Here is a 24270-nt window from a genome sequence, read left to right on the forward strand (position 1 = left end):
AAGGAAGGAGTCCCTTGGAAAGACATGACTCGCACTCACCAATCAAGAAAGTGAACAACATAGCTGTCTGCAACGTTTGCCTCAACTGTTGGCAGCCTCATAGAATGCCCTCATTTGGCTGCTTTCCTTTCAGAACCCCACCCCCCCACCACCCCGCCTTGCTCTTTGTTGGGAGTGAGGAAGGCACAGAGATAAATGCAAAAAATGTCCAAGAGGCTCAAGTAGTCCCTATCATCAAGGCCAAAGTCTCAACAACATCTTTGAACATACAACTCAGGAAGTGGCTACTTAAAAAGTTGAAAAATGATTCTATAAATTCTATTTACCTGAGAAATGTATATTAAGAATCAGCTCAGAGTTCCCTACACAGCTCTGCGCCCCATCCCAATAATGCTGGTTCCCTGGGGCTCCACCAATCGTCCCTACCCCTTCCATGTTATTGCTGTCATGTTTTGATTATGGGTGTTTTTAACCTCAAAATACATTATTACTATCGTTTCTACAGTCCATATGCATTTAGCTTTTCCATTTCCAGTGCATTCTTTCCTGCATGTCCATGTTAAGACAGAAGATAATACTAGATGTACAGACCATTATACCTCATATAAAAGGCCCCCATGACAGCATGAGGAAAAAATAATTGAGAATGAGAGTCAGGATATGTGGATACCAGAGAAAAGCTCATCTGCCACGAACAACAGACAAATCTCAATTAATAGAGAGGCCAGCTGGGCATCTTGGGGTGTTCCTACCCCCGAAAGTCCCCAATGAAGGCTAAAGAGAGCCCCCACCCTCCGAAATCCTAAGGCTCCTGTCTTGGTCCTACAACTTCACCCTCTGCAGGCTGATAAGCAGAGCTGCAATGTCACTGGGTGTCCCAGTGGCTGTTTGCCCAAGTTTAGAAGCAGGATGAGGGTGGGGGTTCTGGTTGGGAATCAACGGCTGTGATTTTGCGCCACCTGGTGGCTGATTCTGCTCCAGCTTCATAATAACCGGAATCTCCCGGGTTGGTTACACTAGCAAAAGTGCAAATGATTAGGACTGGGGCTTTGCTGCATCTCAGATAGGGAAAAGGGGTGTGTGACCAGAAGGGACCAGATCGTAGCGCCCACGAGGCAGAATATAGAAGACTTGCCTCCAAGGAACGGGCACACACAGTGTCTGCCTGCAAATTCACTAAGACTGAACCATGGCAGTGTCTCAGTCACTGGTAGGCCCTCAACTAACATCCCCCAGGGGTCTCTCAAGTGGAAGGGATGGTCTGGGGCTGGATGGACTGGAAAGGATTGGCCAGAGCTTCCTGGAAGAGCACCGCAGCCCACACAGGGACCTCCTGAATTGTGTATGGCTAAAATTTGCAGAATTTCAATAAATGACAATTCAGAAAAATACTAGTTGTCCCTTTTGCTTTTCTGACCTATTGCTTATGGGTCACATATTTAACTACTTGAAAGAAAAGTGTTCGGCTAGGAACTCTATCCTAATTATCAAATCATTCATATGGGAAAATGTGACTTTACAAAAAGCTGCTTTACCTTGTAGTTACCAGAGATGCCTTGTTGCAAAGGTGGGGGGAGAGATGAGGAGAATCACAAAATTAGGTACACGTCAAAATTTACATTCTGCAATTCCCACAAATGTATTCTGGATTCTTATTGTCTCTGTGCTCCAAGGAACCAAATCACATTCTCAGCGACAAAACCTTATGAGAAAGTCCTGTCAGGAATGATGCAGAAATAGAAGCCAAGTCTCCCATAGGCAGGGTTCTCCTCTATGTACGGTCATTGTGGAATGAAAATTCCCCTGATCTCAAGAACATGGTATTTTTGTACAGCAGCAGTTTCTAGGGAGCTTCTGACTCCAAACAAATGCATCAATGTCCGCCATGTCTCCTGAGCAGTGCACCAAGTGTTGGGAAGACATTGTTACACCTCACACGCCTGTCAGCTAGTGGACAGTGGGTTTTCTCTTCCCCACTTATCATGCACAGGCCACGGGCTGGGAGGGGACTGAGCCTGAGACTGCCTGAGGTCCTCCTCTCCAGGGCTTACCCCTGACTGAAAGCTCCCCAGGCACTGGTAGTGCATTCGATTCTCCTTATTTCCTGTAGCCATGTTCTATGACATCATGGAAAATCCGGATATAACAAATACTGAACCATTGCTTCCTAGGGGAAATACAGTGTTAGGCTATTTCCAGTCTCTGGTCACATGATTTTTGCCAACCAATCGATACATAACCTTGTCTTATGTATTTTTTAAGACAACTTGATTAATACATATTGTTGGTTCATTAGCAATGAACCCACGGCAACAACACTGGAACGTCGGCCTGACTGACCTGAGTTTATCTAGCACACACATTTCCCCCATAAGGCACATCCCAGCTCTGTGCACTTACAAAACCCAGCATCACGACGCTTGGGGACCACTTTAAATAGCAATATCACCAACATAAAACACAAGTTTCAAAAATTGAGGCCTTGGCCAGACTATGAAAAGGACTCCCTCTTAAAGTATTGTAGCCAAAACAAGAAGGTGGAGCATTCCCCCCCTTGTTTGACCTCATGTCTGCAAATGACTATGAAAGCAGGAGTATTGATTTGGGGGTTACAAATAAATTCTAGTGAATAGTTGGATTTGCAAATATGGAATCCATAAACAATGAGGACTATTTCAAACCCCTCTGAATTTAAAATTCTCTATAATCCGTTCTCTCTTGCAAAGTCAATTTGACTTCTCTCTGCATGCAAGCTAAAATGTCAGCCCATGACACATGCTTGCAGTTTCCCAGGTACACATTGTTCTTCCATCAGTAACTTTTATTTTGAACCATGCATTTTTTCACTATCCTCCTGGGACAACTTATGACTCTCCCATCCCTCATCGCCAATAATAATACCAATAGTAATTGTAACATCGGCATACCTGCATCTAAATTCATAGTCTGTTTAATAAGCGCCATGCACTATTTGGTGTGATTTACAAGCATCTACTAATTTAATTCACACAAATCTATTGATAGAGACAACTCTTATACTCCAGATTTAAGATGAGAAAACTAAGACATGAAAATGTCAAGTTATCTGCCCACATCACTCAGCCTGTGATCAGGGGAGTCAGGAATCAGCCCTGGACAGCCTGAATTCAGACCCAAGTTTAATCCTGATGTCACGCTACAGTTATGGTTAAATTCTAGCAGCATTTAGACCAGGAGGCTTCCTCTTGTGATAGGGAAACAGGGACAGGGATGGAGGTGGAGGAAGCCATGGATAAAGACCCATCTCACTTCATTCCCTGCCATCTGTATTTGAGAAAAAATGTATTAAAATGACACCAAGCCCTACATATGCAATTGCATATGATTATACTTGTGTAACGATGTATAATTTTCTTCTATCATTTGGAAGTAGAAAATCCTCTAAAAATTTTAACATGAATCTGTATTAATCATTTAAAATTTTTTTTTTATATTCTCTGATCCTTTGCTATCTTAGATCCTTGCCAAGAGAAGAGGAACTGCCCTTCCCAGGGTTAGCTGATTCCTACAGACAGGAAGCATGCCTTCTATATGCAAACTAGCCAATCCAGATCCCAAACCCCAAGGGATCTCCTTCATCAGGGTTTTGCACTCAGGGCCACTGTGCCCCTGCCCTAATCACAGGGCCAGGTAACAGGCAACTAAGGGCGATCTCTAGGAGATTATTCAAACCTGCTTACACTTATCTTGCCTTGACTTTTTTCATGGAAACCACAACAAAGGCTCTTGTCTATGTTTTCCCCTCACTCCCTCTACCTCCTGACCACCACCAGTGCTTTCCCACATGGTCCTGTGTGGGGTGACACGTTCCCTCTCTTGATAACAACGAGTAATACAGTATCTTTTCAACAACCATCATCTCCAGGTGAGGTGCTGGCCTCAGCAAACCTGAACGCGATTAAACCTACATTTTAAAAGAGAATCTTGGGGCACCTGGGAGGCTCAGTCCGTTAAGCGTCTGACTTTGGCTCAGGTCATGATCTCAGGGTCTGTGAGTTCGAAACCCGCGTCAAGCTCTGTGCTGACAGCTCAGAGCCTGGAGCCTGCTTCTGATTCTGTGTCTTCCTCTCTCTCTGCCCCTCCCCTGCTCGCTTTTGTCTCTCTCTCAAAATAAGTAAACATTAAAAAACGTTTTTAATAAATAAAAGAGAATCTTAATTCTGAAATAATATTTTTCTCAATGCCTTTTTCCACTTTGACATCTTAGTCACTTCTTTCTCTTAAGACAATCTGAAAATGTTAAGGGAAAGGGAAATATTTATCAAAACTTTTCATATTAAAGCACATTATATTGTTCAGAAGCAGTTTCTTTTAAAAATGAGTTTATTTTGGTCCCAAACTAAAGGAATGGGGGAAGGGGGGGCATCTAGAAAAAAAAAAAACAGCTTTGTCCAACTTCAACACCTGCCTTAGTTCAAGAGAGATCAGAAAAATGAACTACAGGGAGCCTGGGTAGCTCAGTCACTAAGCATCTGACCTTGGCTCAGGTCATGATCTCACAGTTTGTGAGTTCAAGTACCACATCAGGTGAGTACAAGCCCCGCTTCAGGTAAAGCACAAGCCCCAGGTGAGCCCCACTTCTCTGTCTGTCTGTCTCTCTCTCTCCCCCCTCACTCACATGCACCCTCTCTCTGTCTCAAAAGAAAGAAAGAAAGAAAGAACAAAAGAAAGAAAGAAAGAAAGAAAGAAAGAAAGAAAGAAAGAAAGAAAGAAAGAAAGAAAGAAAAAGAAAGAGAAAGAAAGATGAACTACAAATATGTCCTTTTTAATGACTGTCCCACAAACGACAAAGGTAAAAATCTTAAGCAGAGAAGCTACCAATTCGAAATCTGAAGGGTTTCTAGCCAGGAACACAACTCTTCACAGAGTATGAATACCATTTGACACAGTTCTTGACCATTATAATCAACAAGGTACAGTTTGTTAGCAGGCATTTCCCCGGTTTTCAAAATAAAGTCATTCTAAATAGAATCTGCCTTCCATCACCTTGAGAAATACATGTGCCCTTCCCTTCTTAGTTCCAGTAACCCTGACCCTCCCCCCACCCAGGGACGTGCAAAGGCATGTCTACTTGGAAACTAGAGAATCATGAACTGAGAGATCTTAGAAGATTAAGCAGCTTTGTTTTAGAAGCAGATGCTTTTCTGTGTTATGACTAACCATACACGCCATTTAGCCACTTTAAATTGAGATTTCAGAATTATTTCATCAGAAAAACCTGCTCTGTCGGGATGCTGTGCTGAGAAGAGACGTAAGGCCATCTGCCTCCTCAAAGGTGTTGTGCTTTATTATCCTTTAACTGTTCTGCTTGCCTTGTGGGAGCAACTGCCCCTCCTGCTTTGGAAAACTGAACAAGCTGCCTGTGATTTCCATGATATGTGCTCTCCACAAAGCAAGGAAGGGAAGTGGTATTTGCTGGCCACATCCTCCGTTCCACGTGCTGGGCCACTCACTAACAGATGATCTTTAATGGCCTTCCAACAACCTTGAAATAGAACAGTAGCTGCATGGTTGAGGAAACTGATGGCCGAAGAGGTGAAAATAACAGGCCCACTGGTCCAATGGCTTGTAATTAGGAAATATGGAATTAAAATCTAGGCCCACTGAACTCCAAAAACTTGTCATTTAACACTTCCTAGGCATTGCCTCCTTAGGAGATGTGAAATGAGAAACAACAATCTTCATCTTATGAATTGAAATTCTTCCTCAAAGAGATCCAAAAGATTGTCCAAATCTCAAGTGCTCCTAAAGGAGGAGACAGTTAGGAGTTCACTAAGGGAATGGGCAAGACTATTCCTCTTTCAGAAGCACAGAGAGAATTGTGCATCAAGACAGCTTACAGCACCTAGAGATTTTATGGCCACTTGTGTCCCGCCAGCATTTTTGCACGACGGTCTCTAGGTGGCGCAATGAGCGCATGATTCCATTTACTGAGGCTTGTCTGTTTCTGGCGGACTGGCCTTCGAAACTGAAAATCTCTGCTTGTCAAAGCTGTTGGAAAATTTCCACCATTAGAAATCATTACTAACTCGTCTTTCCAATTTCTCAACTCTCTTATGCACGACAGTGGCCTAGAAGAAGTTTCAGGGGAAGGACTAAAATTGAAAACCAAAAAAAGAACCATGGAAAAATAAAGGAAACCAACACTCTCTTTTGGTTATTCTATGTTCCAGGTCTCTGCTTTTTCTAAAATGACTTTTCAAGTCCTTTGAAAGGAGGCCACATAAGAGCTAAAGCCTTAAAACCACATCAAATTAATTTTAAGTGAAAAAAATACATTGTTTTTCCTAAAGTACTTGAAGCAGAACACTCAGTAGACACTGAAAACTAAGACAGATATATTCTAATACTAAACTGTGGAAGGAATTAACATCATGTTAACACAGATGGAGCTACATTGAGAAAAGTCACTCAGAGTTTGGCTCATGAAATACTCTGATTATTTCACATAGGACCAGAACACGAAAATAAAAAGGTAGATGTTTCATATGTCCCACACCCATTATATATACCCTTCCTACAGATCTGGCATAACCCTAAGAACCTGTAATAATCCAAGTCCTGGTAAGTGTTCTTCACCTGACTTCCCTCTCTCCTCTGTCCTTCACACACGTCGCCAGAAGAAGAAATGACACTGTGCATTCTGGGATCCAAATTCCCCCTGACAAAAACCACTAGGACCTGGGGCAGAGACACAATGAGTCCTGGGTGGCACCATGTAGAAAGAACTAGCATTGTGTATTTTCTGCATAGTTCAAATGCACTGGAAATCCAGGCAATAGTGGAGGAAGACAACGAAACGGTAGCAACTCAGGCAAACCCTACACCCAGGCTCTCCACCAGGATAAGATGTCAGAATCAGCTGGGGATATTTTGAAATACACATGCCTTGATCTCTTCCCAAGCTATTTTGATACGATTTGAGGGTAGGAGATTGGGTGATTTTCCAAAGCTTCCCTGGTAATTTGGATAGACCTCGTTCAACATGCAAAAGTAAACCTGTAAAGAACTGGGTGGGGAAATAGAACGTGAGCCCCATCCACATTCCCTCAGCCATATCCCTGATAAATAGGCTCTGCCAATGCACAGATGCATGAGAGCAGGGCTGGGGTCACCTACAAGCCTCGACCATTGATACACAGCAAGTACAGGGAAATCTCACGTGGTCCTTCAGCCATGAAACTTTTTGCTAAGATTTTAAAAAATAGATTCAACTATAAAATCAAATGTAGTATCAGTCAAAATATGAGATATGGGAGAGCCTGGTGGCTCAGTCAGTTGAGCGTCTGACTCTTGATTTCAGCTCAGGTCATGATCTCACCATTTGTGGGTTTAAGCCCCGTGTCGGGCTCTGTGCTGACAGCATGGAGCCTGCTTGGGATTCTCTCTCTTCCTCTCTCTCTGCCCCTCCCATAGTGGCACACTATCTCACAAAATGAATAAATATACATTAAAAAATATGAGATATGATGAGGTAAAAATGATGTCACAGTACCTCTGTACAGTAAGTTGCAAAGCAACAATATGTTTGACAAGTATACTTATTAGAAAACATATATTAAGACTATCACTATAAAAACAATAATTTATCAGATTTTTTTAGTTTAGGAAACATTAGAAAAGTTTAAAAAAATAGTCACTCTGATCCATTGGATTAAAGTGGAAATGACTCAGTGTTTGTGGAAAGGAAAGCCATTTGGTAATAACAACAACCTTAAAAATATATGCCAAAGAAATGACAGTCCCACAAATTTATCTTAATAACTTGATCATGGATGTGTATAACTAATGGGCGGCAAAGATGTTAACTGTAGACTTATTGGTAATTTCAAAGCATTGAAATGCTCAGTAAAAGGGTTTGATTAAATAAAGTGTAGTCCATCCAAATAATGAAAAAGTCTTCAGTAATGAAAAATACAAATAAACTCACGTGGAAATATTTGCAAAGACAATGCCCATGAAAGGCAAGGTTTCCCAAATACCATATAAAGCAGGATACTGATGTATATAAATATTAATATTTGTGCGTGTGTGTGTGCGCGTGTGTGTATTAAAGGAGAGGGTATCCGGTAATATAAAGCAATGCCTGGTGATTTCTAATCCCTGAAGCCAAAATCTCATTTTTTGCCATTTACAATGGAGGCTAAAATGGAGACCTAATTTTACAGCCAGAGAATTTGAGATTAATTAGCTCAAAGTCACAGGAGAAATGCAATGATGATAAAGGCAAGAAAGGAATCCAAGTTAAAACAAAAACAACAGATTATATTCCAGACAAGCTATGTTCTGATCTGTAAACTGAAAAAAAGAAAATCTAGGAGCCCATAGCAAGTGCCCATAGCAAGGCAAAACTTTTAGGAAAATATAAATCACATAAATCTGCCCGTGAATACATGTCAGGAGCCTCCCAATTTGACTTTGATACAAAATCCATGTATGTAAGTAATCCAATCACTAACCCAATAATAAGATCCATCCCACAGTTGCCATTGCCCATTTAATTCGAATAGAACCTTAAGCATCTTGTGAAGTAGATTTAATGAAGTCTAGATGCATCCCGGGCTAACTACACTTAATCAGAACCGAATAAACAAACTCAGTATTAGTCACACTTGTGCAAGTTATTCCGCTTCACTGCAGCCAGAAGAGATTTTCATGTGATCCTGTTTAAACAGCTAAACATCTGGAAAATATGGAAACTATTCTGTGAGGCGCAAGAGGACCACACGCTCGGAGGAGCCATCAGTTGTGTGGCTGGGGTCAGGCCCCTGATGTTGGAAGGAGAGCACTTACTGGAGACAGCTTACTTACAATGAAGCCAAGTTTTTTATAATCCCGTGTGTACATGGACTTGCGTTTCTCCATGCTGCCACTGCTGTTATTAGGTTCAGACTCTGCATCAAAAGCGATTCTTCGAAGTTCAAATATGATGTCCCTCTGAGCCTGAAGGCGTTAGGGAGAAAAAAAAAAAGGAGGGGGAGGGAAGAGCTGCTTTCATTGTGTGACATTACATACACTCCCTCTTTCCCCAGGGTCTAAATGAATCACTGCTTTCAGGCAAAAGAAAAACAGATAAAAGACAACCAATGTTCTAAGTTAGGGCTCTGCATAGTCCCCCTGCCACTCTCCCTGCTGGTCAGCCCTGGCAACCCTCCACGATTATCCTCATGGCCAAGTCACTTGGAATACTGGTGTCAATTGCCTAGTCAAGTTCTAAATGGAGCCCCAAGTATGATGGAAGGCTTGGGTTCAGAAAAGCCAAGTTCAAGAACCTGGGACTTCCGCACTGTTCGAAACAAAGTGAGAGGCACAGAGGTTTATGAACAGCATTCAAGTGACAAGGGGTCCCGGACTCTACTAAGAAGTGACTTCATGGAAACAAATCCTTCAAAATGGCTAAAATGGTTAACTTTCTTGTTATGTGTATTTTACCATGATAAGAGAAAAATGTATGTTTTAAATAAATAAAAGGAAGCATTTCCAAACAGAGAGGGCTGTTCCACATTAAGATGCATGGCCTTCCATCACTAGAAGTGGTAGGATGACAGTCTCATCTCTCTGGGATGATTACACTTGGCCTTGCCAAAAGTCCAGGGCATGGCGGACAGCCTCTCAAAGCCTCTCCATCATTCTTAATCGCATGGCCTCGTGCCATGAATGAAGTGCCGTGGCTGTTACACACTTCACATGTGCAGTTCACATCTGCAATAGATCAGGCCCTCACGTGCCAATAATGAGTGTTTTCCTTTCCAAAGCTGCAGCGCTGTTTAAGTTGAAAATGTGCTACAGCAGGATTCCCAGCTGTTTCCTCTCACTCTGCCCTCACACAGTAAAGTTCCCCAAAAGCCTTCTGGATGGAGACATAACCTCTCACACACAACAACCAGAGACCTTGAGAGAATTATAACAAACAGCCAACCAATAAAAACGCAAGCCCAGAAATCAGGTGTCACCTGGGACCCCCACCTTCGGTAATGACAACGGGAGAATGGAAATCACTTCCTCAACCTGCAGGGTCATTATGACACAGAGCAACCAAATGGCCCTGGTTGTCCAGGAACTTGACTCCAGAGTCATTACCATTGAAGGTATTGGGACCAAAAGCCAAGATCTGTGGCTGTGTGACATCAGGCTTTCTTATCCAATAAAGGAAGAATATGCGTGTGTTCGATGTGTAATGGAGTAATCCATTTGCTTTATTCTCTGATCCTAAATTTGCCTAAATCTTAAATGCATTCCCCCAAGTTCTAAGATGATGATAAAACAATTATCATCACCTAAAAATTCCTGGTTTGGGAGTAGCCCCAGAAAAGATTTTAAATAACTTTTTCTCCCTTATGTGCTTTTGCTGCTGTCTGGTGAGCACTCACCTGGTCCTGGGGGTCCATCTTGGTCATCATCCTGTCTTCTAGAAGGTTAAAGGTAAGCACCTGTAGCACATACAGCTGGTGTGCCATTTCATTGTTGATGGCTCTCTGAGCTCGGATAACATTCTGTAGAGATAGTTCAGAAAAAATTTAAAAAAGAAAAAGCAAACAATCCCCATCACTATGCCAGGTAGAGCCCCAGAATTCTCCATTTGGAGGCACAGGGAGTGTGGGCTGGTGGGTGGAACCGCCCTTCGGAAGAAAGGGGGGCATGGAGGTGATCTCAGAGCTTTTGTTTATGTTCCAGAGCCCAATAACATTCCTGCTATTTGGGCCAGAAACCAGGAAAAGACCTACTGTGTGAGGGAGGGAGAAGAATGGAAGGCACTAGAAATGCACTGGTCATTGCCACAATATGAGTCAAGAAGGTGTGCCTGAAATAAGCTGAGAAGGAAGACTGGATTTCTGCAACAGAAGCATCCCCTGCAGGCCAGTAGAGGAGCGAATGGTGCATACGTCTTGTAAGCAATTTGCCATCATTTTACCCTACCATGGTCCCTGACACGTGATCCCACTTCTAAATGTGGAAAAGTTTTAGAAGCAACACAAAAAAGCAAAGTATCTGTCAGGCCTGCAGTTAATTCACTGTGGAAACTATCCAGAGACCACCACCACCACAATGCAGTGAGGGAATGCATGTGCTTAACTTTACTCGCCTACTAACAATTAAATGAAAAATAAAATGACCCTTCCCCTTAGAAAGAGAGTGAAAGTGGAACAAATATAAAAGAAATGGCAGGAGACTAGATATGGAGGCCTTTGCCCCCACCAGAGCTGGGTCAGAAAGGAGACTGAATGCTTGGGCCTAACATGTATCTTCTTTAGCAGAGACCGTGGTTGTGCCTTAAAAATGCCGAACAACCAAACAACCGGTCATTGTGGTGAAACGACTATTCAAATCAGTGGTTTTGAATGTGATAGAGCCAACCACATCTTGCCATCTGAAAGAACTTTCTCTAGGTTAGCTCCCAAACCCAGCATGCATTGGACTCCATGTCCTAGCTGTGAGCACCACATCAAAATAGCCAGTTAAGGAAGACAGGCAGAGAGAAAAAATGAGGAACAGAAAAAAGTCACTGAACCAAAATATTGGGGTTGTGTGGGTGGGAAGCTAGTCAGTGAGATGGAGAGGTGGAATGAGACCCCATACCCTTCCATTTTCAGAACTGAATGTTACTTCATAGTATGTGCCTCACATCCAAGGTGTATAGCCATCTTTTTTACTAACAACTCAAAAGAATCTGTGCTCCAAGTTTTTGCCTAAGAATAGGCAAATGCCTTGACCTTCCAGCCATCAAAGTCTCATAGGAGATTTCCCACTGAAGCAAAGTGATCTTCCAGACATGGCAGCCACAGCCACTTCCACCCATGCTAATTCTGGGCATTCTAACCCCCACTGCCACACCCAGGTAACAACCATGGGCTAAGACCTTAATTTAACATTTCTCATCCTTTGTCCCTCCACCCTCCTCCTCTCACACAAACGCCTTCACTGAACTACATCTGGTAGTGAAGCCTCCACTTCCACTGAGAGCCAGGACAAAGATGAACCATATCATGAATCCCCCCTCTGCAATCTCTACCAGACCATTATTGGACCAAGAATCTACTAGGATGCTCAACAAACACCCATTTCATATTCCAGTTCCTGGGGGGAAAAGTGTGTCATCCCCAAAGAACTGGGGTACCTCTTTCATTAAACAATGAAAATTATACTCATATGTTTCTTTTTATCCTGTCAGCCAGGAAATTTAAAATCAAACTTGATGACAAACTGTAGTCATTGCCATTGGCTTTGGATTCTAGAATATTTATTGTTTGCCCTCATAAAGGTTTTTAACTTTCAAAAGACTCATTATATTGGAGTGTGTGTGTGTGTGTGTGTGTGTGTGTGTAATTGTGAGCTTGTAGAACTCTTTGAAATCACAGAAACAGAAATTGCTTCTTTCGTAAGCTGGAAATCAATCATGCATGTTTCTTTCAGCCTTTGGTTAAAAGTCAAGCAACAGATAAGGCCTCGGGAAATCATGCTATTTGATTTATTTTGAAGCATTCACAACGTAACATGTAGGGCTTCTTTTCCACTGACATTTCAGGTCATTTTTGCATTGCAGTTCACAAGTAGATTCCATGTATGTCTTTCCTGCCTGTGTCTTGCAAAGGGGCCCAGGAAAATGATGGTCAAAATTACAGGGCTTCTGTCAGTCTGAGAAGGTTTCCAGCTAGCTTCCTCATTAAAAGCTGTATAAGCTCACACAAGTGGATTTTTTTAAGTCAAGGAGCCCCTGATTTCCTAAATGTAAAGCTAGAGTGATGGTAACTGTAATAAACCTGCAGCACTGGGAGAGATTTCCACCCCTTTCTGCCAGAATGTCTTTCTAGAGCAGTTCCAGAGACTCCTCCTTACAACCAAAGGAGGCCATTCCTGTGGGAAAGCCTTGTTTATTCCAGTTCCAAAACCACACTTCTTCCTTTCTAGTTCCTACTGCTTCCTCACAGAAGCAAGTCATAGAACACACCACGAATGGAAGCCAAAAGAGGAGATATCTGAACACACCAGACCATTCCCACCCAACGAAGAAGTCACGGCACGTAGGTACTCACTGTTAAAATGATGGAACGAAGCTGCTTCTGAGCCAAAATATTCGCCATCTCCTGTTGGAGGAAAACACACCCACATAAAACCTAAGGTTAGAAAAATCCATTTCAACATGGCCACAAACGACTTTATCCTGGGTGTGCTTCCTAACTGTATATCAGCAGTATTTCTTATGAAGGAATAGACACCAACAGGCAGTGGTATTCAAATGACTTTTTGAATGTTCTGTTTTGATAACAAAGCTTTGTCCAAAAGCAGAGGAAGGAAATCTGGCACCCACAAACTTCTCCTTTTTTTAGGAATTTCCACCTTCCAGGAAAAATTGAGTACTGAATTAAAAGTGAACGCTCCAAAGGAGAGCAATGGCTCTCCATTCCAAAGGCTCATCAGCTTTTATTAGACTATACACGTGTAGGGAGGTTTCACTAGGAGACACGCCTGCCCCCAAGGAGATCCCCATGGTAGGGAACCATCATTTTAAGGACCTAAACCTTCTTAATCTATGCAAAACCAAAGAGGGAGTGGTACTTATCCCAGGGCTTGAAAACAATCTAGGCAAGTGAACCGAGCAGCTCTTTAGGGAAGGACAAATATCTGAGCAAATGCAAAGCTCTTAGAGCCCACACTCCGCACTGCTAGGCATCATTTCTACAAGCTGTATTTTGGGCTTTGGGCTGCCTGGCTAACACAGAGGAATTGCAGGTGACTTTATTAAAAGAAATGATTCATGGACACTCTTTCTAAATATTGAGAAACAGATAGTAAGGAGAAATTATAAAGTTGGGTACAACCACGGTACAAACATTCAAAAACAAAAATACTGCTCATATTCAGGAAGACACCTGTGTGTTGTTTTTTGGGCAGGGAGGGGCTGGATTTTAGGGTTGCTGCTCTTAACTGAGTAGAGAAGAAACTAAGCTATGATTCAAACACACAACCATGAATTCATTCGAGGTTAAAATAAACTTGCGGGAAACAAGGAGGACCCAGAACACAGGGAGAAAGTGCAAGGGGGACACGCAAGCAGGCTTGGGCAGAAACAGAATGTGGGGACTTACAGTCAGAGGACAATCAAGGATGTCAACACTGCTCTCTACACCAACCTAATGGTGCCATCGTCACCACAGAAAGGAAAGCAAGTAGGAAAAAAGAAGGGATGGAAATTCAGAGGACTCTGTTAGAGGTTACAATTTTAGTTTAACACCCCTGCTGACCCACTGCATTGCAGAGAAAAGTGCATAAACACTGTGAGGTGTTTCAAATCACCTTCCAATCTCTTAAGAATAAAAAAGCAAGGACAATGACACACACAGAAACAAGTAAAAGAGCAGCCTGGAAAGAACCTGTCTTTCTATGGTGCACACAGAAGGCAGTACTTGCTTCCTAATGCAAATAGGAAGGTCCACTTTTTTTTCTTGGACCACATGAAAAACAAAGAACCCAAAGGACCCTACAGTTCTTTTAATTTGTTTTCTTTTATAAAAATGAAATTACTGCCTAATCACACACAAAAAAGGAAAAAAATTCTCTATTTTAGCCTATTGATTGATGAAATTTTAAATAAGTTAAAAAGGACAATTTATTTCCAGTATCTACAGCAATTGTTGTAATTATCTGTTGACATTATTTATCTTTTTCTGTAAGCCTATGGTCACCTTAAGGGCACCGAGACTGTCCTTTTCATCTTTGTATTCCATGCCTGGAGCACTATGTCTGGCAGAAAGTAGACAATAAATGATTGGAAATGAAAGAACGTTTTCTACTACCCTTGTAAGGAACAGAAACTTGGTCAGGGAGAAAATAAAAAATCCTTGTCTCCAACATGGATTTGTTGTTGTTGTTGTTGTTGTTCAATATAAGAAAACTGAGTAAACTTGAGAGTCCATAGAGAATATTTTATACCGTTAAGATGATATAAAAGTATAGATAGATATAAATATGGATGTAGGGGGGGGGCCCTGGGTGACTCAGTCAGTTAAGCATCCGACTTTGGCTCGGGTCATGATCTTGCAGCTCATGGGTTCAAGTCCTGCGTTGGGCTCTGTGCTGACCACTCAGAGCCTGGAGCCTGCTTCAGTTTCTGTGACTCCCTCCCTCTCTCTCTCTCTCTCTGCCCCCTCCCCTGCTCACACTCTGTCTCTCTCTCTCAAAAATAAACATTAAAAAAATTTAAAAATAAAAAAATATGGATATATGTATATTAACATGGAAAGATATTCACAAAATCCTGTTTCATTTTTAAAAGCAGTTAAAAAAATAACCAGTGCATGTAGTGAAAAAAAATCATGTATGTAGAAGAGGCTTTGCTTAGAAGAAAGCAGGAAGAGGGGCCACACAAAGTGTGACCAGTTGCAAGAGTTCTCTCTTGGGGCATGCAATTAGAGGTTTCATTCAAACTTCTTCCTTTGAATCTGTATTTTCTGATTTTCCCACCAAATCTTTTAAGTTTTAAAAAGGTTTTTGTTTAAATAATACTTATGAAAACCATAAATATTTAGAGAGAAATCTGGAAGGGACCTCACCAACATGTATGCCATGAAAATGGTAACATGAATAATGGCGTGTAGTTGTAAGGAAAAGGATCCGTTTGCTCCCATCCCCAAGAGCCCCCTTCCCCACACAAGTACCCCTTCCCTTCACCTGTGCAGAGACAGGGAGAATCTCCCACATCCAGGAGGCATGGGGAAGCAAGAGACCCCTCCCTTGTACCACCACCTTCTCCCACACCCCCAAAAACCCCCAGGGGGCCTTGGCAAAGTGGGAGGTTCTGCCCCAGCCCCCTCTAAACCTAGCACTCTCTCAGGCCCACTCAATGAACACAAAACAAAAATATCGCTCCAGTCTGCCTGACAAGTAAAAATATCTGACCATGGTGGTATTTTTCCTCAGTAAAAGCGAAAAGAGGTGTTTAAAATCCATCTGAATTCATTTTAAACATTTTGAAAAGTAAGGAAAACCCAGTTAATGGAGTCCTACCAATGTGTTTGGCCCAAAGTCTGGAGGAGAAGTTGAAATAAATAAAATTTTTTCACTGAAGTGGAATCTGTCCAATGTCCTAAGGCTTTAAAACAAACAAACAAAGCTGTTCCTATAAATCCAATAAATAAATGTTTAGATTATGTTTTAATCTAATTAGAGGGAGAAAATGGGCTTGTGTCTTTCAGGCTCCAGAGAGTTCTTCTCTCGGCAAACAGGGGACAATTCTGTGGGTGACGCCTCCCTGACAATGGATGCTCTGCAGAGAACAGCAAGGTCAAGGTTGGGATTCTAGCTGTGACTCTTATCTCCTCAGCAATTGGTCAAATTCTTTACTCCCTCTCACTCTCATTTGTAAAGAGGCAATAATAAGGCTTTCAGAAGATATGAGAATTCAATGAAATAAGACACAAAGCATTGAACACTGATCCTGGCACATGGAAAATTCTCAAAATATTATCATTGATGACAGGCTTTGGTAAATTTTCCTATTTACCCCCAAAATACAGAACATTTAATTTTTCACAAGAAAAGCCAATAACAACATATATAATAGAACTGAAGTGATATCCCCAATTAGTATGATCTTCTGCTTTACAAGCTCCACTAACCTTCAGGAAATAACATCAAACTTTTTTTGTCATGTACTTGAAATTATATTTTTAGAGCCAACTCTCTCTTAATGCACTGAAAAACATTTTTTAAATTAAAAATCTAAATATTCCTTTTCTTGACAAACAATAGTCACGGACTCATCTTAAATTCAACACAATTTATAAAGTCAAAATTAATTTTCTATGTTGTCGCTGTTTTTATTTCAAAGACTAAATTACAGTCTAAATTTTTGGCTTGATTATATATACCCTATCTTTCTTAGTTGGACTGTTTTCTTAAATTATGTAATGTTATTAGACTATCCTTTGTGATTTATTATCATTATAGCAATATATTGCCAATCCGTGTCATCTCAGTCTCATATTGCCTACTTTTCAAAAAATAAAATCTGATTCACAAAATCCAAACCTAACATTATGTTGGTATTCCATTATATTTTCATTGGTGTCATTATTCTGGAGTCAGTACAATAGGCAACTGATTCCCTATTTCTCCATGGTCATTTGATACAAATTGAGAAGATTAACAGTACTTCTTGGTGTACCAGGAAGATGCAAAGTGTATGCATCTTACACAGGTTTAGATCTAGGGATCCAAGTGAAATCATAGCACTTAGGGTGGGCATGAGTTTTTGCTTCCCCAAATCCAACCTCTTCTTCCACAGGAAAAAGGAGAAGCCCATGAGGTCAGACCAGATAGCAGGTTTCTTGACCCCCACTCCACACTCAGCTACCAGTTTGCCAGGTGTCCTTGATCTGGCCAGTAGAAGGATCAAGCTTTTCCAATGCCTATGTCAGGACTGCACATGTAAGAGCTGTCAGGCCATTCGCTGGGCTGCTGGAGGTTATCATGAGCTCAGTAATTTGTATTTGGACATTAAGAGGGCAGTGCCACCTAGGATTCCACCGGCCACGCTCCCCTTAAAAATCCACCTTAAAAATCCCCTTAAAAAAGCCTGGAGCACAGGCTTAGGGAGGGCAGGCAACCCCCCGGCTCTGGCTCAGGCCAGCACCAAACCAAACACAGGAAACAACAAAGCCACTCCCTTCATTGTGCAAACAGAACCCCCTAGGAATAAGCAAATGATTCTAAATGAAAAACCAGAAGCCCTCACATTTAGTCACTGAGGTTTAAAATCCTTGGCAATGAAAAAAAATAAAATTAAAAACTAAAATTCTTGACATGATGTCCAGTAGCATGCTAGCTTCTAAGTTCTGCTAAAACAATTTAGTGGTAACTGTCACAGAGCTCCCGCTATACTTGCTATTGGTGGAAACATCTCATATTTCCAACCCATTTTTAAATGAAAGTGAATTGTGACCAAGGTAACACAATATATGTTATGTTGATGGAAAAAACAGGAATGGATTTTGAGGTGCAAGCTATATTCCAAGACGTGCAAAATTCTACTTCTTCCACAGCACCATCTATAATGATCCTTTACTTCACTGCAGAAGAACCAGAGATCTGCAGACAAAGGACAGTATCAAAGGACAGGTTTTACATAGGTCCATCAAAGGGTCCCTTCCCTTGTTTGCACAGAAGGGAAATGTGTTGCTCAGTCCTCCCCACCACATGCATGTGTGGACAACAGAAATGTCATGGAGCAAAGAGCTCCCCAGACATAGGAACAGTTATCTCAACCAGTAGCAGCCATCTGCGTGTCCTCCCTCCTGTCCTTGCCATCTTAAACCTCCATGGGCAAAGGAGAACAGCTTGCAGGCAGGAAGAAATACCTCTCTTGCCCTAGGAAGCATGCAACGGCATGACAGAAGATCTCAAGGCTTCTACCTCTGCTTCCACCACAGCAGTAACACTTTCATCTCTTTATGTTTCGAGTTTCTACGTTGGGTTTCATTTGATGAAAGGACTCTGCCTCCAGAGCCTTCCGAGTGTTCTTCCTGAGACAAGGGCTTGCGCACCTCCAACTAGTGCCCACTGGATCTGTGAACGAGCCCAGGCTGGCCAGCTGGGCTGCAGAGAAGCAGGGATGCCCAAGGACTCCCCAGGATGGGAAGGAAAGGGCACTCACTGCCCCAAAAGTTGCCAGTCCCAGGTACAGTCTTAAGACAAAAGAAATCCAGCTTACCTGCCTTCTCTCATCAGGAGCCTTCAGGAAAAGTGCATTAATCACTGCAATGGTATAGGTTTGGATTTCTTGATCTGTCCTGTAAAGACACAAACAATACAGAAAGTCAGAACAGGCTACCTCTGAGTCAGACCATCATAAGGGTCGTGATCTCCCCAAAAAAAGATGAGAGAGAAAGACATGGCCTAGAAAATGCAGTTGTCACTGAATGAGAATGTATTTCAATCATCATCATGAGGCAGGAAACACAGTGGGAGGGTGGGGGGTACAACTACTGTTGCTAGCTGGACAACACACTGTTCCCTGGGGATAGGTGGTCAGCCGGCTCTCTCCCCTTCTCCTCTATTAGGCTTAAAACATGAACCCAGGGGCCGTGTGTGTGTGTGTGTGTGTGTGTGTGTGATTTTCTGTCTGCTGCATGAAGTATATAGGGACCAGACTTGCCTGTCCCTACACTCCTGGACTTATTATAAAGGATACCACTTTTATCTCCATGGCAATGATATTACATATTCTAAATTTCTATTTTCAAACAAAAACTTTTTAAATAATAAAAACAACAGGTTTTTATTTTTTAAATTTACAAATTTTCTTTTTACCAAAATGAAGTCAGAAATTCCAAATGAAGCAAAAATCTCATGGAAGCTCCATGGTAAAGAGTAAACAAGAAGGACCCAAGGCACAAACAAAGAGCAGCCGGAGAGCTACATTTAGAAATAATTTAGGGAGAAGCAAAGTTGAGAACGCAGCCCTTGGAGGGATGAAATCTAAAGCCCAGTGCTCCGCAGGCTGGCCATGTAGCCTTGGAAGAGTTCATGGGGTATCCCCAAAACACCGTCTCCTCATCTGTAACACTGGGTGAGAACCCAGGTTCTTAAAGGTATTGCTTTTAGGATAAAATTAGTTCATGTATATAAAATCCTCAGCATGGCACTTGCCAAATAAGAAACTCTCCACTTTGGCAAAATGTACCGTGAATGCTCAAGTATGCCCTCGAGATTCAGAGAAAAGACACAGACTATAGAAATAATGCATTTCACATTCAGGGAAATGTGAAACTGGTATTATTTCTAGACAGGTTTTGCACAAAATCATCATTTTGCACACAATCATCATGTGCTCATTTTCCCTGAGGCCACAATCCATAGCTTGTGTGACTTAAAACCTTATTACATCCTGGTCACCATCCCCCCTTCCAAATGAAAGAAACATCTAATGCACTTTGGTAGTTTACATTATAAACATAACAGGTAACATTTTTGGCATATTGAGAACTAATGAACATTCCCTCACAGCCCCAGCCTGCATTCCCAACCCCAAAAGGCCAATCAGATTTCCTCTTGAGAACTGGCAAATGTGTCCTGAGAGACCAGGGGTGGTAGTTACTGGGAGCCAAGTCACTTTAGTGCCAACCAAAACACAAGAGAAAAGGCCTGTTGTGAGGACTCCGAGGAGGCCATAGTTTCTATCCTTGTCAAGGTTTAGCTACTTAAGTCATTCCTGGGTTCTAGAAAGTGTACCAGTATTCTTTCAGTAAACCCCTGGTCTTGTGTAAGCTACCGCAGGGGGTTTGTTGCCACCTGCAACTCCAAATAGGTTTATTTATAAAGTAGCATTGTACAGGGGGGGTGCTTCTCAGAGGCAACCTTACTAACTACCTAAGAGTAGAGAGAAGGGAAAGCCTACAGGCTGTTCAGGGCCGCATCTTAGAGCTCAAGCCGCTAGAGATAAAACACATACGTTACAAAATACAAAACTGAAGCTCACTGTAATCACCTTGAGCCTAAGAAAGAAGCCTACCTTTAAAAATTCCCAATTATCTATGAAAATACTCATCACAGAAAACACTATTTTTAATGACTAAGGAAAGATACTGTTGAGAACTCAAGAGAACAAATTGTCCTATTAGGCCTCGTTAAAAGTAAAATTCTACCGGTATCTACCACATTCATCAAAACTGACTGCCTATGAAGAGCCAGGTACTGGGAACAGGCATGCCCCCCCCCACCCCCGCTCCACTCCACAGGCAAGTCACTGTGCCATTTCAGTGTGATGGGGGATGTGTCTGGTACACGGTGTGCCTATATGTCAAATCAAGATTCCTTTTCTGCCTATTTAATCAAACCAATCCAAAGTGTTTCCCAGAGCTCCATGGTGGCTGTCTACCAGAACCATTTCCCCTCCTCATGGAGGGGGTGGCAGTGGTATGCTTACCCTTGAAGATGTGGGATAAGTTGTCCAATAGTGATCTCCTGAGCCACCTTCTGGTAGAGGTCATGGCTATTGAGCACCATTGACTCCAAAATGGCCAAGGACCGTTGCAGGATTGAGATGTCCATGCCCGATTTGTTGACAAAACTTGCTATCTGAAAATCCAAGAAGGACACAATTGACTACTTGAGGTAAACAGAGCATAGAAATCCAGAAGGGAGCAAAATAAGGAAATTAGGAGCTCACTTAAGAAACACCAGACACAGAGGATGAAAAGTATCTAGAATTATAGCAGGATAGTAAGGAACACATCAAGTCAGCGATGATTGCTCATATTACATATTACAAAGCAATATTTATATCTTATTTCTATAATTCAATAATAAGCAACTTTAAAAAGGAGACAGCTTCAAAGAATTATTTTCTGGTTTTTCTGGGATTTTTCTTCTGGGTTTTAGCTTTCAGAGGCAGATGATTTCAACACATATATTGTGAGGACTCCTGTGTTTCTTTGAGACAGTAATTTCAACATATACTAATAGCCATTTCCTTCCATTCCCAGGCTACTCCTTCCCCCACACGATTCATGATTTTTATGTTCATATTATGACCCTGGTTATATTCTTAAGGGATTCACACAAATCACACTTGTCAACACAATCCAACTGGCAACTTCTTAGGCACTGGCTACGCTCCTCATTATTCAACAATGAAACACTCTTTCCCCCATCCTTCCAATTTCTTATGGTTAAAATACATTCCTTTCATCTCAAATTTAGCAAACAGGAGAACATTTAAATGAGCAGTGCTAAAAGTTAAAATAATAGCTTAAGCACTAAAATATATTCCCTAAGGAATGAATCACTAAGGCCTCAAACACAATAAATCACAATGTAAGAGGGAAGTAAAATAAGGGTTAGAATAATGGATCACAGTAACCCAAACACATGGGTACCATAAAGGTTTTATTTTAGAGGTCTCATTAAAAGTTATTCCTGTCTGTTGACAACTCACACTAAAAGGCTGTTATTATATCAACATAATGACTACTTTCTTAAAAGCTAAATAATTTGGTTCCATGACAAATCGACACTTGCTGCTTCCCCCCATTGGCACTAATTTCTTCTTTCTGCTGTCCCATTGACCCCTTCTCCTCATCCCCTCTCCATCCTTGTACAAGATTAAACGCAAAGGTGCCCATGGCAACCACAGTTACCATCTCCACTGTTTCTAGCTAATGACTCCCTGGTGGAAGTAAGGGTAGTGGATACAGATACCAGTACCCTCTCTGGCCCCAGATACGTCTGGATCTCAGGGGTGGCAAATAGATGACATGAAGAAGTATAGTATGGTAATATTATGGCTTTATATTCCAGAAAGCTATTATTTTATAGCATAAAGCACAGGAAGAGTATGAAAATTTTAAGATTCTCAAAAGACTGCTTCAGCTCCTTTCATGGCTAATAAACTTCTCCAATGTGTTTACTGTCCCTGGCAAGCCTTTGCCTTAATCCTCACAGTCTGCTCCACTCTGTCCAATCTACCAAGCTAAGGCCATCTTTTTCTGACAAAAATCCTATTACCCTCATCCTGAGCCCACGGTTTAATACTTCACTTAGACCTCCTCTAAACAGAATGTCAATTCCTTGACTTCTTCACCAACACCACCTCAACCATTTTCCATTATCCCAGCATAATTCCTGGTACCCAATTAAAAAAAAAAAACGCTGAAGAACTCACAAATAAATTTGTTGACAGTACTTCCGATTTTTCTCAGCACTATCTCTCCGCCTTCCGTGCTCCTTTTCTTCCCCCATTTAGTAAATTTGGATGTACCTTTAAGACTTCCTGGAGAAGCTTCCACCTGAGAGCCTACTGTCAATACCTGCCCCCCTACCTTGTAGCTTCCACACACTCTTCTCACTTATTCAAGTACTAGTATGGATTGTGTGCCATAAAAGAGGCTTACACTGTCCTAAGATCTGGAAATAGGTAAATGAGCAAAACCCACATGATTTTTTAATTTCGAGGACCTTATAGTCTAGCAAAGACAGAAAAATAAAAAGGCATTTACTATGAAGTACATTAATTGCTTATTCTTGGCATCCAAAAGTATGACTCCAAGTAGATATTCCAACAAAGCCTAAATTAAAAGGTGTGAAAACCAATCTCATTGTCTTCTTAATCCTCCTTTCTCAATTATCACCTTTTTCCAAGTTTGCCATAATCATTAGTGATTATAATTCCAGTCCCCTATTTTCTATCGCTACGAACACATTTTGCGATGTCTCCCCTTTGATACGCATTCAGTTGTACATGCACAACATCGGCCCAGGGGCCAACTCATTCTTGGATTACTAAGACTGCATCTTCACTTTCCTTTATGTTCAAGATTCCCCTCTAATACACATTTATCCTCTACTTCCATAAATATCCTTTTGGTAACATTTCCTTTCTCAAAATATCCAACCAGAACTCTCAATATTTTCTGAAACAAACTATACCTTCTTTTAAAGTTTCCTACAAATTATTGACCGTCATGGTCCCAGGGGGCTTGCTCAAATGTTGTAAAAGAGTTTGTGTTCTCTGCTCTAATTCAGGCATATTTGAATTACATATACATATTCCATTTCCCTTTGCCATTTCTATCAATTTCTCTCCCATAAAACTAACCCCTTACTTTCATCAAAATATTCTTAAAAATTAATCTTTTCTATACTTCACCTCTTTTGTGAGATATGGAACCTATCATTTCAGCAATCCTAATGCAGCTTACAAAAGGAGCATTCTGTGTAACACACTTAGCTGAGTCCTGCCTCGCAGACAGCAGGCATGCAGATCGTTAGAAGTCTATGTACAAGTCTGTGGCTTGAGAACGTGAAAATACTTGTACTAGTATTTTGTAGTACTAAAATACTAGTGGCTTTTTTAAACTAACTGCCACCTTTTGCCTTTATCTGTCAGTGGTTCTAACCAGACATTTAAATGACCCAATCTTTCCATCTAATAAGTACCAATAACCAAGGCATCAGGGCTGACTGAACAAACATAATGACTGTAGACAGGCTCCTTATTAGGGCATGTACAAATTCGTCAAAATACAAGCATTATTCTCTATGTCTATTTTAAATAACTATAGATCTTAGTATAGTTACGGAACAGTAAAGATTTTCTGGTTAAATTTTTAATTTCTCTTGCCCACCCCCAAAGAAACAATGACTTTCTTTGCCTTTAGATTACTTCTGGCTCCATTACTGTACTTTTGGCCCACACAGGTGAGCCAGCCCTAAGCCAAAGCACGGCTGTGTGAAAGT

The 24270-nt window shown here is 41.5% G+C and overlaps 1 protein-coding gene across 6 annotated transcripts in view; it reads right to left on the minus strand.

Moving 5' to 3' along the window:
• Positions 1-24270, minus strand: part of ELMO1 (engulfment and cell motility 1) — a 534040-nt gene that overhangs the window by 315407 nt on the left and 194363 nt on the right. For 5 of the 6 annotated variants that reach the window (XR_008420442.1, XM_019418107.2, XM_019418110.2 and 2 more), the window contains 6 exons: positions 20960-21111; positions 18746-18824; positions 14124-14168; positions 13071-13121; positions 10410-10532; positions 8851-8982 (listed from right to left, as the gene is read on the minus strand). Coding sequence is in view for 5 of the 6 variants with exons in the window: in XM_019418107.2 (XP_019273652.1) it covers positions 8851-8982; positions 10410-10532; positions 13071-13121; positions 14124-14168; positions 18746-18824; positions 20960-21111 (582 nt within the window). In the remaining variant the exon portion in view is untranslated. The remainder of the gene's footprint in view (positions 1-8850; positions 8983-10409; positions 10533-13070; positions 13122-14123; positions 14169-18745; positions 18825-20959; positions 21112-24270) is intronic. The other variant, XM_053897719.1, reaches the window with a different exon arrangement.

Source organism: Panthera pardus, unplaced genomic scaffold (genome assembly GCF_024362965.1).
Source record: "Panthera pardus isolate Hobbes unplaced genomic scaffold, ASM2436296v1 HiC_scaffold_8, whole genome shotgun sequence".
Classification (NCBI taxonomy): Eukaryota; Metazoa; Chordata; class Mammalia; order Carnivora; family Felidae; genus Panthera; species Panthera pardus.